At 34.8% G+C, this 18,995-nt stretch overlaps 1 protein-coding gene across 17 annotated transcripts in view; it reads left to right on the top strand.

Moving 5' to 3' along the window:
- Positions 1-15,295, top strand: part of Sec31a (SEC31 homolog A, COPII coat complex component) — a 62,672-nt gene extending 47,377 nt beyond the window's left edge. For all 17 annotated transcript variants that reach the window (XM_071614375.1, XM_071614374.1, XM_071614383.1 and 14 more), the window contains 5 exons: positions 7,324-7,382; positions 8,914-9,177; positions 11,466-11,585; positions 12,954-13,025; positions 14,708-15,295. In XM_071614375.1, the coding sequence (XP_071470476.1) occupies positions 7,324-7,382; positions 8,914-9,177; positions 11,466-11,585; positions 12,954-13,025; positions 14,708-14,887 (695 nt within the window). In that variant the 3' untranslated portion in view covers positions 14,888-15,295. The remainder of the gene's footprint in view (positions 1-7,323; positions 7,383-8,913; positions 9,178-11,465; positions 11,586-12,953; positions 13,026-14,707) is intronic.
- The last annotated feature ends 3,700 nt before the right edge of the window (positions 15,296-18,995 follow it).

The following is an 18,995-nucleotide window of genomic DNA, read 5'->3' as shown; positions in this document are numbered from 1 at the left end:
TGATTTCTAAAAATTCTAAAACTGATTCTCCCATAATGAACTTCAGTTATCAATTGAGGAAAGTTTTAGAGCTCCAAAAGAGTAAGAGTGTATAATCTGCCATTGAACTTAAGTTAGGTGGTAAGGAATTAATTGGAAAGATAAGTTATAGTTGAAATCAGATTTAGTTAACACTAAATTCTTTACTTGAATAAAGGGTGATCTCTGTTCTTCCTGAAAAGTTTTCAATTTTAAAAATTATTTGCACCTTAAATTCATTAATGGAAAGGAAATAATATATGGTCTTAATGAGTTTGTACAAATTTTATAATAATGTTTATTTGTGGGGTTGCAGAGTAATCTCAGTATCCTTGACCAAGAAAAAAAGTAAGAGAATACAGCTCTTGACAATGAGATCCTACAAGACAGTTTAGTTGTTATACAGTAGGATAGTGGTTCTCCATTAGGGAAATACTGCCCTCTTCAGGCATTTTGGAAATTTGTAGACATATTTTTTAGTCTACTAGTATTATTGTAGCTGAACATTTCTAATTAAGATCATAACTTTATAATTTTTTTAGCAAACTATATATTTTTATTAATAGTATTTTTGAGTTACAAGTCATAATTGTATATATTTGTGGGGTACAGTGTGATTCTGATGCATATATGCAATGTGGAAATGATTAAATCAAGCTAATTGATTTATTCATCATCTTGCTTACCTATCATTGTTTAGCAGTGAAATACACATTTTATAAATTCTTTTTATCATTCATTTGTATTATACTTAGAGTATGTTAATTTTTTTATGGTTAGTTTATGTTATGTGCTTTTCACTTAAGGATAGTAAAAGGGGCCTCCAGTATGTGTTGTGTAAAGAAAGAAACCAATTAATCAAATAGGATTTAGAACCACTTACATAGAGGTTAAGAAATCAGGCCTTGGAATTTGATTGCCTAGGTTTGTATCCCAGTTCCCAGCTTTACTATGTTCTAGTTTTATGATCGTTCTAGTTTTGTGATTGTGAGTTGTTTATTTACCTTCTTTAAGCCTCAGTTTTCTCAAAGAATGATAATGGTACCCACTCATATGCTTATTACAAGGATTGAATGCTTTAATACAGTCAAAGCATTTAGGGACAATGACTGCCAAGTACTAAGAACTTTTTAAAGTTAGGTGTGATTATTTGAAAGTAGTTTTCCTTTTAAATTATAACTGATAGTTTTGAACAGTAAGACCTGCTTTACTCTAATACTTGAAACTCTCCTGGGGGAGTCCAGCATATGTTTTTCTCATCATATATGCTAAGCAGTGGTTTTAATTTATAATTAATTTATTTATCAGAAAATAGAATCTATTGTAGAAAATTTTTTTTCTGATAATATGACTTTAAAAATGAATATAAAGTATTTTTAAAATATTACTACGTTTTAAGTCTTAGGGATAATTGATCCCAGTTATACACATCTCCTTGCCCCTTCTCTGACATGTAATAATAAAATCCAGAGAATAAAAAAAATCATACACATGGTATACTATAGTTGTCCTCTCCCCTTAGCTGTAGAGAATACATTCTAAGATCCCCCGTGGATACTTGAAAGTACCCGTAGTATCAACCCCATATGTATTGTTTTTTTCCTGTACATACCTTGATAAAACTTTTATACGTTAGGCACAATGAGAGATTAACAGAGAGTAACTAATAAGGTGGACATGATGGCATATGCCTGTGATCCCAGCAGCTTGGGAAGCCAAGGCAGAGGAATCACAAATGAAGGCTAGCCTCAGCAACTTATTGAGACCTTGTCTCAAAATGAAAAATTTTTAAAACTCTAGACACAGTGGCACATGCCTGTAATACCAGCAACTCAGGAGATAAAGGCAGGAGGATTTCAAGTTCAAGGCCAACCTGGGCAAAATTATTTTTTAAAAAAATTATTATTATTATTAACCCTTCGTCAAAATTATAAAATTGGCTGGGGATATAGCTTAGTGGTAGAGTGCCCCTGAGTTTGATCCTCAGTACCACACACATGCACACACAAAAATGTAACTAATAATAAAATAGAACAACAATAACAATAAACTAATAAAATTGCCAGCATTGCCTACTTTTGTGCTGCAACACCATGACAATTGATCTCATAACCAGAAGGGCTACTGAATGATTAATTGGCAGTCACATATACAGTAAGGATACCCTAGACAAAGGGATGATTCACATCTCTGGTTGTATGGGGCCAGACAAAGCAGTACAGCACAAAATTTTCAGACTACTCAGAATGAGACACAATTCAAAACTTTTGCATTATTTATTTCACAATTATTTATGAATTATTAATGTTCCATATATTTCTAGGCCAAGATTGACCATGGGTAACTGAAACCACAGGAAATGGAAATGTTAATAAGGGAGGACTAATGTATGTGCATTGTCCATTACTACACAAAATTTCATTAATACACTACAGACACTTCAATAGTTTGATATTTTCGAGAGGGCTGCCAGTTCATTGTAGAGTTCCAAGAATATCTTTTTAAACCTGAATGAGTGAAGACAGTGTCCATTTTGAATAATGGGTTAATGATCAGAGTTATTGAGTAAAAGAAGTAGTATGGATTCATGTAAATCCTCACTTAAAAAGTGGTGCAGTGTGCAAAGTGTAGTGGCATACACCTTAAACCTAGCAACTCAGGAGGCTGAGGCAGAAGAATCAAGATTTCAAAGCTAGCCTCAGCAACTCAACAAGACCCTGTGTCTAAATTAAATATAAAACAAAGGCTGGGGATTTGGCACAGTGATTAAGTACCCAAGGGTTCAATCCCCAGTACGGGGGGCGGGGGGTAGGGGAAGAGTAGTACAAGGAAGTAAGGAAGGGTATGAACATTTATTGAGCCAACTATGGACATAATCTAGCACTTGCTATGTATTTTATTATTTCATTCTTACGACCTTGACAAATAGGAATGGTTTTTGTTGTTGGCTTTTGTTTTTGTTTTTTAATTGCAAACGAGGAACCAGTTTTAAGAGTTACATAATGTTCTCAGGATTCTTATAGTGACAGTCTCTCAAGTTGAGATACAAACCTGGGTCTCTCAGTTTCAAAGCCTGTGTTCATACTTCTATACCAGTTATTCTAGTGATATCAAAATTTTGGGGTTGAAATTACAAAAATCATCTAGCAATACAGTTCTGAGCATTTGTTACTTTATAATCAAAACCAAATGTGTACCTGAGTATATATTTTTTTCCTTAAGCTGAAGTGCATTTGGCATGAGATTAATCCTTAATTATATACAGAATAACACAGTGTTATAACCTGGCTGAGAAACAGTGACTAATGGGAAGAAAAGCCAAACAAACAAGCATTTTTCAGCATGTTTGCCTAGCTGCTTTGTTACTCTTGCATGTTAACAGTCTCCTATATTTTAATAATCAATTCTAGCTTTTTGGATTTTCTAAACATTTTGCTTAGGTTATATAAATAATTGTGACTGGAAATTTTGTATTGGTCTAATGTCTAGGATATGATTTTTCTCCAGGATTTAGAAATTCTTGTTGGCTAATGGATAATTCCTTATAGATAATGCATGATAGATGTACAGATTTTCAAGCCTTCTCTTAATGAACCATAGCGTTATGTGCCCAGGGCTTAGAGAAACAAATTCTGTAGTAAGCAAAACATTCATTTGGTAAACTGATAATGAGTACCTGTTTTATCTGCAATAACTTCCCATCCTTACCAGCCTCCAATAGGTGCTCTTGTGCTTTCTGTCTCTATGTATTTCACTGTTCTAGGTACCTGACATAAGTGGAATTGTGCAACATTTGGTATTTTCTGACTTATTTCACTTGGTATAATGTCTTCAAGCCATGTGCTTCATGAAGCTTGTTTACCTACTCTCACTATTAAAGGGTACTTTTGTAAAGTAGATGTCAGCTAAATTGTGTTTGTAAAGTCATGTTTAAATAATCTGTTTAAAGTCATAAAAGTGAAAAGTTGAAAGGAGTTAGAATTATAGGTAGGACAAAACTATATACATATTTTTTGGGGTTGGGGGACCAGGGATTGAACTCACTAAGCCACAACCCCAGCTCTATTTTGCATTTTATTTAGAGTCAGGGTCTCACTGAGTTGCTTAGTGCCACGCTTTTGTTGAGACTGGCTTTGAACTTGTGATCCTCCCACCTCAACCTCCTGAGCCACTGGGATTACAAGCATGCACCACTGTGCCTGGCAAAACTGTATTATTTTAAATTTTTACTTAAAAAATTTTTTTAGTTGTAGATAAACAGAATACCTTTATCTTATTTATTTTTATGTGATGTCAAGGATCAAACTCAGTGCCTCATGCGTGCTAGGCAAGCACTCTACCACTGAACTACAACCCCAGCCCATAAACTATATTATTTGATAAAAGATTTGAATAACGTTTATTTGAACTAAAAATAGTTCTCATTTTCCACATGTCTCTGTATTACACCACATGGATGGCTCTTGAAGACATTATACCAAGTGAAATAAGTTAGACACAAAAGGACAAGGAAACAGGCATGTTGTTGGGACTATTCTCTGGGAAAAGAGCCAAGCCCAGGGTATTTGCAGTACTTTTAGATTTGTAATATGTTGTTCCCCTCAGCCCAAAGGCCTGAAGTCTGGGGATAGAGCACATCAGTAGTTGGAAATTAGGTTTCGTCTGTTGAAATGCACATGTAGTGACTCCGCAGGAGTTAACACTCTTAATTATAGTGTTGTGAAGTTACATTTTGCACGGGAGGTTAGATTGTAAGGTTGCCATTTAAAGTAAAAATAGAAAATCATTTATAGGCAGTTATTGTCAATCTTTTCTTTTGTTAAACCCTAGATGAAGAAATTGCCTTATGTTTAGGAACCATATTGTATGAAAAACATCCATCACTAAACACCAGAATCACATTCCACATAGCAAGAATTGAGGCTATGGAATTACCTCTCCCATCTCATGTTTTTTTTGGAGCATGTATTTTGTGACTATAGCACAGAGTTGAATTCACTGTTTTAATTGCTATAGTCTGTTGGTCCCTTCCTTGCCAAATGAAGATAGTTGAATCTACATAAGTTATATTGCATATGATGTACTATGCTGCACACTTTCAATTCGAGGTTGGACCTAGCTTGATTCTAAGAATCTATCAGTTGGAATTATTGTGCTAGTATCAGTCTGTTTTCCTCTTCTTTATTGATAGACTGTTTTCCTCTTCTTTATTGATAGAAACTTCAGTTCTCTGAAGTGTAGTGATCTAGGAGACTTGAACTAAGTAGTCTGAAGATCCCCGTATTCTTACTTGAAGAGAGTGTTAGACCAGCAGCATTGATATTACAGGGGAGCTGTCAGAAAAGAGAACCTCTAGGCTTTACCACTTTACCTAGTGAATTAGAATCTGCATTTAAATAAGATTTTTCTCTAATTTGGATTCACAACTTTGAATAATACCAAAGTGGACACATTTGGTGTCATATGGTATAATTAGGAGTAATATATTGGGAAGTGCCTTCTCAGTGATATTACTTGGCTTCATTTGTCAAATAGAAAAACAACCAATGTAAGCAATTAAGGAGCTATTGTTATTTTAAATAACAGAATAAGGTTTTCTATTAAAAGAGCATAGTAATAAAAAAAGAGTGATGTTCAAGAGTAATTGTATCTGACACAACTTAAATGAATTCACTTTACCTAAAAACTAATAATCATTTTCTTAATTGGATAGAAAAATTTCACATGACTTGTTTAAAAAGTAATTTTTGTTCTCTTATAAAGTTAGTTTGCTTTTTCTGGGGTTGATGGAAGAAGAAGAAACAATTATAAAATGAGAAGTAGAGTTTAGAATGTCTTCAGCAGTTCTATTTAAGTGATTTTTACGTTTTGTCTACAGAAAATCAGTCTATCCAAGACCAGGCACCTATGTTGGAAGGTGAATTGGTTGTAAAATATACCTTTGGAAATCTTTGAATCATTGAATACAGTTAATGAATGGCCATTATGCATGTGAGCTTCAAAGATTGTGATATTCCAAATCTGATTAGTGCCCTTTTTTATTTGTCTTCTTAATTGAATCAAACTTTAGAACTGATTGAATTTATATGACACAAATAGCTTTAATCATAAAATATGACTCTTTTATATAAACAAAGACAACTAAACTCAGATTGTTTTAGACACAGATAAGAAGAAATGATGGAGAGAGATTTGAATGATTAATCTGTATGTGACTGAACATTTAAGAATTTATTAAGCAATGATTTAATATTTTGTGATTAACTCTTAAGTGTTTTGAGCCTTGTGGAGTATTTGGTTCTTGGTAAACTTGTAGGAAATTAATTCTGCTTAAAAAATCAAAGCAAATGAGTATGTGGTGATTGGGAATTATTCTTTTAAAAAGTTTCTGTGGCATTAACATGAATTCTTTGGATTGCCAAGCAATTTTGTTGTGACTTAATATCATGCATGTCAATTAAATAAGTATATTATATTGTGATTTAGAAATTATTCTATTCTGTCTTATTTTTTTGTTAAAGATGCTGGTATTATAAAATACCCAATGAGTTCTGCTACTGATGTCCATTTTTTACTTTGAAATGACAGAGGTGTTTTTTGGTTGTTGTATGGTTGTATTTTATTTTTGTGGTTTTAGAGAAAATTTACTACAATTGACAATAGTTTCATTTTGTTTGCTCAGCCTGGATTTTTTTTTTTTTTTTTTATGGCATTAAGAAAAAGAAAAAGTCTTAGCGTAGATATTTAAATACCTTTTTCTGTTTGTTATATAGTTCCCAATGTAAAGATGATGAAATTTACTGGTATTATGTAGTTGGGCTCTGTTTTTTTTGTAGTGTTTCTATCATGTTGAACATTTATGAATGATTTGCTTATGTTGAATTGCTCTCAGTGAGTAGGAGATTGTTCTTTTTGTATGTTGAATACATCAGAGTACTTTTTTTTTTTTTTTTAGCAGACTTAAGTGAGTTTTTTTTTTTTTTTTTTTTTTTCTTTATTAGGAGAGAATAGTAAACTGGTCTTTGAAGGCTGTGCACCAGTATAAACATAAAAACTTCACCCTCCTTAAAATTTAGCACAACTCTTTCACCTTAAATTGATATACTATCAAAATACCTTGCCATGTGACTATTAGAGTTATAAGTTTGAAAATCCAGTGTTACATAATGATCCCAATTCATAAAGCCTGTATAACAGTTCAGTTATCTCAGGGATAAGGCAGAACTTCAAGGCATTAGATGATAGGTTCAATTTCATTTTCTTTCTTTGGGGATTCTAAAGGAAAATGTCCTCTATTTATTCCAGGTCCTCAGAATGGTTGGAATGATCCTCCAGCTTTGAACAGAGTACCCAAGAAGAAGAAGGTACTAGAAAAAGACATCCAGTGGACTACAGATGTTATGTTAATCATATAGTCACTTGGAGCACATCACACTCACTGATCCATTTAAAGGCAAAGCTTACTGATGTATTTAAAGCATATTTCAGCATGTATCTTCTAATCAATGGCAAGAAGTAAATAAAGCAGAAAACACTATCATTAAAACCTTACTTTGATGATGGTGGTGTAAATTAAAGCCTTTTTAGAAGGCAAGATGTAAATTCCTACCAAACAAGGTAGGCACAGGAGCATGGGCCTGTAATCCCCAGTACTTACGAGGTTGAGGCAAGAAAATTGCAAGTTTGAGGCCAGCCTGGGCAATTAAGCAAGACCCTGTCTCAAAATAAAAAGGGCTGGGACTGTAGAGCTGGGGTTGTGGCTCAGAGGTAGAGTGCTTGCCTAGCACATGTGAGGCACTGGGTTCAATCCTCAGCACCACATAAAAAAAATTAAAGGCATTGTGTCCATCTGCAACTAAAAATAATTTTAAAAAGGAGTGGGGCTGGGAATGTAACTCAGTGCACAAGGTCCTGGGATCAATCACCAGGACCACATGCGCACACACACAAAAAAGTAGGAAACAAATTTTTTTTTTTTTTTTTAGGAGTTACTTCAATCTTTGGGTTCCCACAATAATCATGACTTTAATAATTATATTTTGGATGTCTTATCTATTTCATATAATAATGAATAATAATGCAGCCTGTATTATATGTGAATAATTGTTTGGAGCTATTTGGACACAAAATAAGATATTTTTTTTTCTTCTTTCTTTTCAAACGGTTTTCTACTTTTTTCTATTCCCAATGATCCTCTTTCCCCAAATATAGTAATGAGAGATAAATGAACAAGGAACCCAAAAATACAAGGTCATTAAAATCAGAACCTTAATCTATTACTTTTAATATGATAGAATTGCTAAGTGGTATCGGCTTAGTGATCTCGGAAAAGGGTATTACCTCCTGATGACATCAGATGCCTACTAGTGTATGTGCATATGCATACACGTTCATGTACACACACATACACACACACATGCTTGCATCGGATTCCCATTTTGTTATATATAATTCTCCTTACTTAACATCCTTTTTCAAAAGTGCTATGGTTTTGGCTCCCCTTTATTAGGTGTAAGTATAGGAAGAAAGGGGAGATGGAGAAATCTAGATGAGATCCCCACCCATCTTAGCCAGATTAACTCTACTTTTATGTTTGTTTGTTTGTTTTTTAATATAGTTTTTAGTTGTTGATGGACCTTTATTTTATTTATTTGTAAGTGGTGATGAGACTCAAATCCAGTGCCTCACACATGCTAGGCAAGTGCTCTACCACTGAGCCACAACTGCAGCCCTACTTTTATGTTTTACTCTACAATGCCACATAAAATTTCACTTGAAAAAGGTCTTCTACTATTTTAAAAAATTGTTTAGCCACGGGAATACTTCTTCCTTTAAATCTTAGGAACCATATCCTTATTCTTTCTCTTGATGTCTTTTATTTCTGTCTTTTAAAAGATGCCTGAAAACTTCACGCCTCCTGTACCCATCACATCGCCAATCATGAATCCTTTGGGTGACCCCCAGTCACAGATGCTGCAGCAGCAACCTTCAGCTCCAGTACCACTGTCAAACCAAGCTTCTTTCCCACAGCCACATCTTGCAGGTGGCCAGCACTTCCATGGTATACAGCAACCTCTTGGTCAGACAGGCATGCCACCAGCTTTCTCAAAGCCCAATATTGAAGGTGCTCCAGGGGCTCCAATTGGAAATACCATCCAGGTAACAGTAAATCTTTGGAAGTGGAATGGGAAGATGACTCTGCTTACGTACATTTTCCTTAATGTGTTAATTTATATGATTATACCATTATTAATGAATATCCAAATTTGGTTTCAACGTAGAGAACTTAAACCAAAAATTATAACCCTTTTCTTTTAATATTATGTATATTATTTTTGCAATTTCATGTATGTTTGAGAGTATATGTTTACTGTAAATTGGAAATCACAATATTTTACTTGATCTACTCAGTAGTCACAGTTTAAAATTAGTTTGAATCATCTCTACCTGATTTTACTAAGGAAAAAAAACGGTTTCAAAGGTTTTCCCTTTAAAACATTAAATAAAAATGTAATAAGTCACATGTTTTATGTATAAATGTTAATAAACATGGCTTTATCTGTGGACAGAGATACACATTTTTACTTGCTTTTTACATAGATAACTAGTTAACACAGTCCTAGATATAGAAAAAGTCTACCACACTGCCAAATAATTGACTTTGACCTCAAAGAAATTTTGATCTAGTCATTAAAAAGTAAAGAGCTTGGACCAAAGTTCAACATAAGAAGATGAAAAAAACTCCTGCCTAAGTAAAAAAAACAAACAAACAAACAAGAAAAACTAGTTCTACTATTTTTTACTTTAAAGATTGTATGTATCTGTCATGCTTTGCAGTTAAGAGATAATTATGTCCAAGGAATTGTTTAATACTGTAAGGTGCATTATGAAACACATATTTTGGTGAAGGTGGGAAGACTTTCATCAAAAACAAATTATAAAGAATTTTTTTGTATTTTACGATATATAACCCATGTTATTTGAAAAACCTACTCAGCTGTCGCCTTGATTTAGACCTGGATTTTCATGCTGTCTTCATCTAGACCAGAATGTCAGTCACCATCAAAAGGAAGAGATACTTAGTGTTCAGCCAGGCCATATACCAGCTGCCTGCATCCAACCTCAACGTGTCCAAAACCTTATTCATGTTCTTCCTCTTAAACCTAGTCTTTATTACTTCTTATTTCAATGAATGGCACCATAATGTTTTCTATTGAGTCCAGGACCTGGGAATCATCTTTTATACTCTTCCCTTTAACCTCTATTTCAAATCTTTCCCCCAAATCTTATTAATATTATTCTAAAATATTTTATAATCCCTTCTCTACATTTCCACTCTGCTGCATGCTACTTATCTCTCATCTTCACCAATGCCACAGCCTCCTACTCGGTATGCCCACATCTACTTTGATTCATCTCTAACTTGGCCTTGTTTCCTATTTCCTTAAAACATTACAGCTTCCCATTGTTTTCAGGATAAAACCCCCAATATTTAACATCATCCAGAAGGCCTCAGCTCATACTCCTTCTTGCTCTCTACTCTAGCCACACTGGTCCCTTTTGGGGCCCCTTGTATCATGATCCTTCCCTGTACAAGTTATTCTTTCAATCTGGAGTGTTTTTCCTTCTGGTTATCTTCTGGTTAGCTTCTATGAATCATTCCAGTATAATTTCCTGAAGAGAACCTTCCACTTCCTTTAGTCAAATCCCAGTTGTAATGTCTTTTTTGTTTCACTAAGTGTTAACTTTACTACGATTGCTATTTTACATACACTTAAACCATTCTTAACCTTTCTATCCCTTCCATTGGTCTGTAAACTCCCTGGGACTGAGATCTTTTCTATATTGACTCACCAATACATATCTAGCCAGTGCCTGTACATAATTACCCAATATATTTTGAATGAATGAATTGGTCAAAATTTAGAAAAACTAAATGTTCCTCTTTGTTGTTCTATCAATCCATTCAGCAACATCATGGTCTGTTGCATTTTAACCTTTGACTTAATCTTGCAATTTTGATAATCTCTAGGAGTAAAACAAAGAGTAGGAAAATGCCAGAATAAACAAAAATGAGCCTCCAGCCAGAGCAGGCAGCCACTCTAACCAGCTGTGTTTTCCAGTGCTTTGTTTATATTCCTGCTGGCACAGGTTTACTACCCATCAGTTATATACAGTAATGGACAATATATATTATCTAACTAGTTGATTACTTACATCCAATCTACTTATGCGAATCCAAGTTGTAGGAAGAGTACTTAAAGCTACCGGTATATGACTTTCCGTTTTACTTATCCCGCCTGATTGTACATGTTAAATTTTCATTGGATTTCAAATAGGTCTATCTACAAGGTCATTGGTTTCTCTTTATTTCATAGCTTTAAAACATGGTGTATACAATACAATTCTGGTCATTTCTGATCATTTTATGATACTATTTCCTCCAGCATGTGCAGTCATTGCCAACCGAAAAAATTACTAAGAAACCTATTCCAGATGAGCACCTCATTCTAAAGACCACATTTGAGGATCTTATTCAGCGCTGCCTCTCTTCAGCCACAGATCCTGTATGTATTTATTATTAAAATTAAAGTTGTCTTTTATGGAATTCTTTCTTAGTTATTGTTTGAAGTTCTACAAGATATATTTCTAAAAAATTCGTATAAAAGTGCTTTTATAGTTTACATTATATTTCAAAGTTTTTTTTATGTATAAACATATTTAATTCTCACAATAATGTATGTAGATACATTTGTTATTTTTATTTTACAGATGAGGAAATTAAGGCAAAGGACAGTTAAATAACACATAAAGTCAGAGCCAGCATTTCAACCTAGATAATCTGGCTCCAAATTTCATAACTCTCAATCATTAAGCTGTACTGCCTCTCATCTACAAATCTCCTCTTAGCATATGATAGACTATAATAGCAACATGCAAAGATCTTAAGGATAGTTAATATTATAGATATGGAAGTCATATACAATTTTACTTAGTTTACATAGAGGATGCCTGTGTATTGACAAAAAAAAAAAAAATCCACAAAGCCAATCCTATTTTAAATGAATTTTCATTTCTGCCAGTGAGCATTGAATATATTTATCTAAGCCATTGGCCACTTATCTATCTTGAAAAAAGCAGCTTCTGGAATTTCATCAGACACTAAATATGAATATGTGTGGCCTGCTAGGCGCAGTGGCACACACCTATAATCCTAGCCACTCAGGAGTCTAAAAGAGTCAGGATTAATTGTACCAAACATAGGAATGTAAGTAGTATTTTTGAAAGGTTAAATAAATAATACAAGATTCCACAGTTCCCCTGTATTTGCCTTTTAGTACCCATACTATAAAACTGAACTCAAACCTTCTTTTCTATGGTACACTAACCCATTGCTGCCTCTGGAAGTCTGTGAAATAATGCAATTATACATACACATACTTTGTCAAATGAGTTTTCAGTCTACGTGAAATCCAGTCAATATCCCATTTTGCCCACTAGAAAGAAATCTCATTCTCTCTTCTTTCCCACAATCCTACTGTTAATAGATTACTGGTATTTTTTCTAATAATTTGTTTAAGTTTCTCAGTCATAGGTGCCTCCATTTCTTTGATAAAACGAAACCATTCAACATGTTAAGTGTAAGATTTAGTGAAATGAGAGTAGGGCAGTTTCTTTAGATGTAAGTTAAATTTAAAATATAACATCTGGCAGGGTGTGGTGGCACATATCTGTAATCCCAGTGGCTCTGGAGGCTGAGACAGGGGAGGATTGCAAGTTCAAAGCTAGCCTCAGCAACTTAGGGTCCTAAGCAACTTAGTGAGATCCTGTCTCAAAATTAAAAAAAATAAAAAGGGCTGGTGGGAATGTGGTTCAGTGGTTAAGTGCCCTTGGTACCAAGAAAATTACCATTGTTTTTTCCTCCTCTCTTACAGCAAACCAAGAGGAAACTAGATGATGCCAGCAAACGTTTGGAGTTTCTATATGATAAACTTAGGGAACAAACAGTAAGTTGTGGGCGGGGGGTGGGTGGGTGAAGGATTTATGACAAACCCAATTATTCCTAGTTTCTAGTACAAATAAGTGCCAGACATGGTGGTGCACACCTGTAATCCTAGAAACTTGGGAGTCTGAGGCAAGAGAATTGCAAGTTTGAGGCCAGCCTCAGCAACTTACCAAGGCCCTAGGCAACTTAGTGAGACCCTATCTCAAAATAGGAAATAAAAAGGGGTGAGGATGTGGCTGACTGGGTAAGCACCCCTGGTTTCAATACCTGGTACAAAAAAAAAAAAAAAAAGTCTCTTCAGCACTCTGATTTACTATGCTTGAGGGCAAAATTTTCATGTCAGTTCCTCTGTCTAAATGCTGAATTTTATTCATCGAGGGTGAGAGGATAGGGCAGAGAAAGGGAGAGATTAGAAATACAAACTGATGTTCTGCTATTCATTTTACATGGCCCATGTATCAAGAAACCAGAGACTGTTTTCTAAAGAAGAAATCTATATTCTTCCTTTCATAGTCTTAAGAATCCTTATCCTTTTCTTCTAGAATAGCTTTTATACAAAGGCAAGGCCAAATGTAGCAACCAGATGAGCAGGGTAGTATGCTGTAACTATGAAGATAACCCAAAATGAAGAGTCAGTGTACTGTCTGATCTCTCATCCCTACCATTCTTTCCTTTCCATTATTGTTTTGTTTTATTAATGAAAGTCTAGGATGGGAGAGGAAAAAAGAACCGGCACTTGACGTTTATATATTTACATTTCAGTGTTCTTCTACCCTATTTCCCATACCCAGTCCCATTGAATAAAAGTAACTATTTTTGTTGTAAGAACCAAACCAAAGAAAGCTAAGATAAGATGGAATGGGTATGGCCCATGGAGGATCCAAAATAAGTCTTCTGTTGAAAATATAGACATGTATGTTGAGTAAGGACATGGAATAAAACTGCATGTTTTATGGTTTTTAAGAGATGACAGGGCGAGGTATGGTGGCATGCCCACAACTGTGATCACAGCCCAGCTACTGAGACTGAGGCAGGAGAATCATTTGAGCCTAGGAGTTTGAGGCCAGCTTGGGCAACATAGGAAAGCCTTGTCTCCACATGCACACACACACACACACAAAAAAAAAAAAAAAAAAAAAAAACCTGGAGAAATGACAGGATTATGAAATATAGTGAAGAATTAGTAAATTGAATGTACAATGAAGCCTGTTGCCCTGCTCATGAAAGTGAACCAAAAGTTTAGAATCTCTGTTATAGATAAGATTTTGAATAAATTGGTTCCTTACTTTGAAATATCATGATTTAAGAATCTTTAATCTCATTCTGTACTTAGGAAAACATTTGAAAGAATTAAAGAATTTAAAGCTCTTCAGTGGAGAGAGTGTTAGCATTTCACCTTGGTGGGGAAATCTGGCAGCTTTTCTATGAGAAAATACTTGGTTTATTATATATGTATAGTTCACAAATAACTTCTTTACATAAATCATTTTTTCATGGTTCTCCTTTATAATTTAACTGTGCCTTGGTCCAAGAAGCTGTTTTTAGAAATGCTTAAGTATTTTATACATTTTTTAAATGTTTATTCTAAGCTCCACTTAAACATCTGGGTCTAATGTGTAGTAAGGGTCTTGAGAAAAATTCTCCTTAATTTAATTCTTTCTCTTGGTCCCACCTTTATTTCAGCTTTCACCAACAATCATCAGTGGTTTACACAACATTGCAAGGAGCATTGAAACGCGAAACTACTCAGAAGGTTTGACCATCCATACCCACATAGTTAGCACCAGCAACTTCAGTGAGACCTCTGCTTTCATGCCAGTTCTCAAAGTTGTTCTCACCCAAGCCAATAAGCTTGGTGTCTAAAAAGACAGCTTCACTCCCAGCCGATATTGCCACTTTTCCAAAGAAACATGTTAAGAAAAATATTGTAAGACATGGACCAATCCTCATTAGCATGTTTCCATAGCAGCCAGTCAGGAACATTTATGTTATTTCTGCAGATATACTCACTTTAAAACTGCTCAAAACCCTGGTGCTTTCTTTTGTTTTAATCTTTTGTTGCACATTATGATTTTCCTATTCTGCAAATAGTGTATTTCCTGGATTACACATAGTATGGTTTTCTGAGGTATTCTGACAGAATGTGGTTTTTAAACCTTACTCTTTTTAGAAAAATTGCATCTGGTTATGCATAAAGCAAAGCTAAAACTAAATTTCTTTCATGTCCTCCCTACTTTGTCCATGTCAATCAGATTAAAGTGTGTAATCCTATCTGATGTGTTTGTAGTCTTTTAAAAAAAATTATATATATATATAATCTGCTGAATTGGGGTATAGCTTAGGCATAAAGCACTTGCCTGTCATGTGCAAGGCCTGGGTTCCATTCTTAGCACTGTAGAGAGAAACAATAAATGGCTGCCCATCAATTCAGTTTAATCTGTTTCTTATGTCTTGCTTGGATTTTACCCTGAACTGAATAAAAGTGTGAACACTAGCTTTAAATAGCTGTAGGGAAGCCACTGAACACTTCTATAGGATGCATTGAGCTTTTTTCTATTAATATTTCATTATTCTATTTGGATTTAAGATTGAATTGTCCTATTTTACAGTTAGAAATTTGCTCACCCATTTTCTATAAAATTACCTAGACCTTTGAGTTTTAGTTCAGAAAGAAAATTTTATTTCAGTCATCCTGAATCAAAATCTCATTTTTTTCAGCCAGTTTCTTTTTAAAAATATATTTTTTTAAAGAGAGAGAGAGAGAGAATTTTTTAAAATGTTTTTATTTTAGTTCTCAGCGGACACAACATCTTTGTACGTGGTGCTGAGGATCGAACCCGGGCCGCACGCATGCCAGGCGAGCGTGCCACCGCTTGAGCCACATCCCCAGCCCTCAGCCAGTTTCTATCATGTGATTTTATTATAATTTGTCTTAAGAATACTGTGGAAAACAAAATATAATGGTCCTTGTAGAATCTGGAAGAAAATTAGAATTAATATAAATGTTCATTGTTTATGCAACAGTAACTAAGAGGATTAAAAATCTAGAAAATATGACTACTATGTAGATAAGTATGCTATTTCAAGGAGTTAATAGTAATTCATCAGGCTTACTTGCAGCCCAAGTGAATTAGTTTGCAAGAACCTCTGAATCCCCTTTGTTGTTAAGGATACCCTACTGGACAAATAACCCTCTTCTTAAAAAAAAAAAAGAAACAAAAAGATTTTATACAGCATTGTTTGGTAACCAAAAAAAAAAAAAAAAAAGCAGGTACAGAGGAGGGCTGGGGTTGTAACTCAGTGGTAGAGCACTTGCCTAGCATGTGTGAGGCGCACTGGGTTCGAACTGCAGCACCATATATAAATAAAATAAAAGGTACATTGACAACTAAAAAAAAAATTAAGAAGTGGGGGTGGGGAGGAGAAACTTGATAGCATACCTGTATATACTGAAGCATACCTGTATATTAGTGTCACAGAAATGGGATGTCTAGACTTACATTGGTAACCTGCTTCTCAGTCCCCAGAGTTTGGTGGTGTGCTTCATTTCCACTAATGACAACTTGACCTTCTGGACTTGACTATAAATGGTAGTGTCAGATCAAAGTTCCATCTGAAAACCAGGCTGATTGCTAGTAATACTTTTCACTCGTTGCCCTTATAATTAGGATTAGATTTTTGGCTACATGTTTACCCTGACATCACAGTGGTATAATGGGCATCATTTTCCAAAAAAAAAAGAAAACAAGTTCCCAAATATGAGAAACAAAATGAGGTAGCAGTGGAGCCCTGGCAAACCCCAAAGATTTCAAAAGTGTCAGTGCAAAAAAAAAAAACTAAGCCACTGACATTTGAGCAGCTATTATCTTGATTTTCTTTTCTAATGTGGAGCCATTCTTCTGCATGTCTTACATCCTTGGAGAAATTTGATATAAATAAGTAGAGGTAAGATGAGCTGAAACCAAAATTATTATCTCTAAAGTATAATAGATTATGGAAACAGTAGTTTGTTTTTCTGAATAAAAACAAGACAACTTTTAAGTTCTCTTTTTGGAAAAAAAAATAGAGAAAATTTCAACTTGATTTTGTAAATTATTCCATTTTTAATATCCTCAACTCAGGATGACATTATTATGCCTCTATAACTCAGGAATGTCTATGTAAAGCTGTCCTTACGTAAAGATCTCAGGGATCACACAAGTGATTTTTGTTTGATTTTAGAAAGTTGTAACTCTTATTTTCTACCCTGGTCATTACTTCATGGTTAGTGACCAGTCATTTCTTCCTGGATCTCAGGTCTGTTTGATTATCTTATTATGTTTTGTGCTTTTATTCATTATTTTTAACCTACTTGATTCTAAAAGAAGGGAAGGGAGGCGAGAAAAACTGGTGAGTAGGGCTGAATGTTGGCCAGGAGATGTAATAGAGTTGCTAGGGGTGATGCTTTTCATATTATGTCTCATCTTCTCCCCTGTACCCCGCTTTTTTTGTGTGTGTGGTGCTGGGGATTGAACCCAGGGCTTTGTGCATGCAAGGCAAATACTCTACCAACTGAGCTATATATCCCCAGCCCCTTCTTCCCCCTTTTGTATACCACTCTGGGTTGAGTGAGATGGATGTACCCGTTGGCCCTACTTTTGAGAATCTTTATGTAATGGCATACATAGCTGATAGAGGTAATTGTTTATTTCAGTAGTTCAGGGGCAGGAAAAAGTTGGGAACAACTGCTGTACCCCTAGCTGCTGAGAATCCAGTGAGCCCGTATTTCCTTTGGGTTCAGAAAATTCCCATGTGTCCTAGAAGACAGGAAGAAGCATCAGAATCTCTGGCAGCCAGAAGTTCACTAATTGCCTAACAACTGCCTGAAGAATAAGAGGGGAACAATGACTGGTTAACACTTTTGACAACCACTTGGTCTCCTGATCAGATTTGGGTTCATCTAAGAGTGACTGCAAAGCCATCTGTGCCATGAGGGAGACTTCATTTGGAACTGTTTTGAAGTTTTAGCTAATAGTGGATGCATATTTTTATATATGCTCCCATGCAGGGCCCCCTCTTTGTTTTATCTTTCCACTGCTGTGGTGGCAACATCCCCAAATACAGCCTCTGATTAATCCATAGTTGTGTTCAGCACACACTGAAGATGTCAGCATCTTCAAATTATTCAGCAAATAAGAAGAAAAGAGACTATCCATGCACAGTCTTAGCCATTTGGGCTTATGAATTAACACCCCAAAACTTTCAACAAATATATATTACAGAGAAAAAGCAATCAAATTAGCTTTATTTTTCCACCTTTTTCAATACACTTAATTCATACATATTTCTGTAGCATCTATTCTGCTCAGTGTTTTGATAACCAGTCATCTCTCATAGACTCATGAGGCAAAGTTGCCCAAGGTATAGCATATTTTACTTGTCGGCTGTTTGCCTTTGTTTTTCCCAGGAGGTATAGGATGGTTGAAATGGATCTTGAAAAAGCTAAGAAATTAAAAGGAAATAGACTGATTAACCATGGTTGCGTGTTTTTTGCATTCAGGCTTAATGTTTCCAGAGCTCTGCCAAAGTGTTTATTTAGCAAACTGTTAACATCTGAAACACCTGGAATGACTTTGTATAAACATCATTAGTTAGTAATATCTGAAATATTTTAATGGAACTATACTTCCTATTGACTATATTTGGCATTAAGCTGACATTCCAGTGGCCTAGAAGCCTACTATAGGCTTATTTCTGGCTCCTTATTTTCCCAATTATTTGACTTTTCCAAAACCACTTTTTGTGTATTGCACTATATGAATGGAAAGGAGGAGGGGACTTCAAGAGTCTTGTAAAATAGAAGAGACCTTCCTATTTGAAAATGTGCAAGAACTTGCTGGGTTTTTAGTTTGTACATGCAAAATTAAGTCTAATGAAACATGTCTGAACACATATCTCTGCCATTCTTATTTTTACAGTTTATTACACGTCC

The sequence above is a fragment of the Marmota flaviventris genome, chromosome 7, assembly GCF_047511675.1.
Source record: "Marmota flaviventris isolate mMarFla1 chromosome 7, mMarFla1.hap1, whole genome shotgun sequence".
In the NCBI taxonomy this organism is placed as follows: Eukaryota; Metazoa; Chordata; class Mammalia; order Rodentia; family Sciuridae; genus Marmota; species Marmota flaviventris.
Note: the sequence above shows the minus strand (reverse complement) of the source record. Positions and strands in the feature narration are given on the sequence as shown.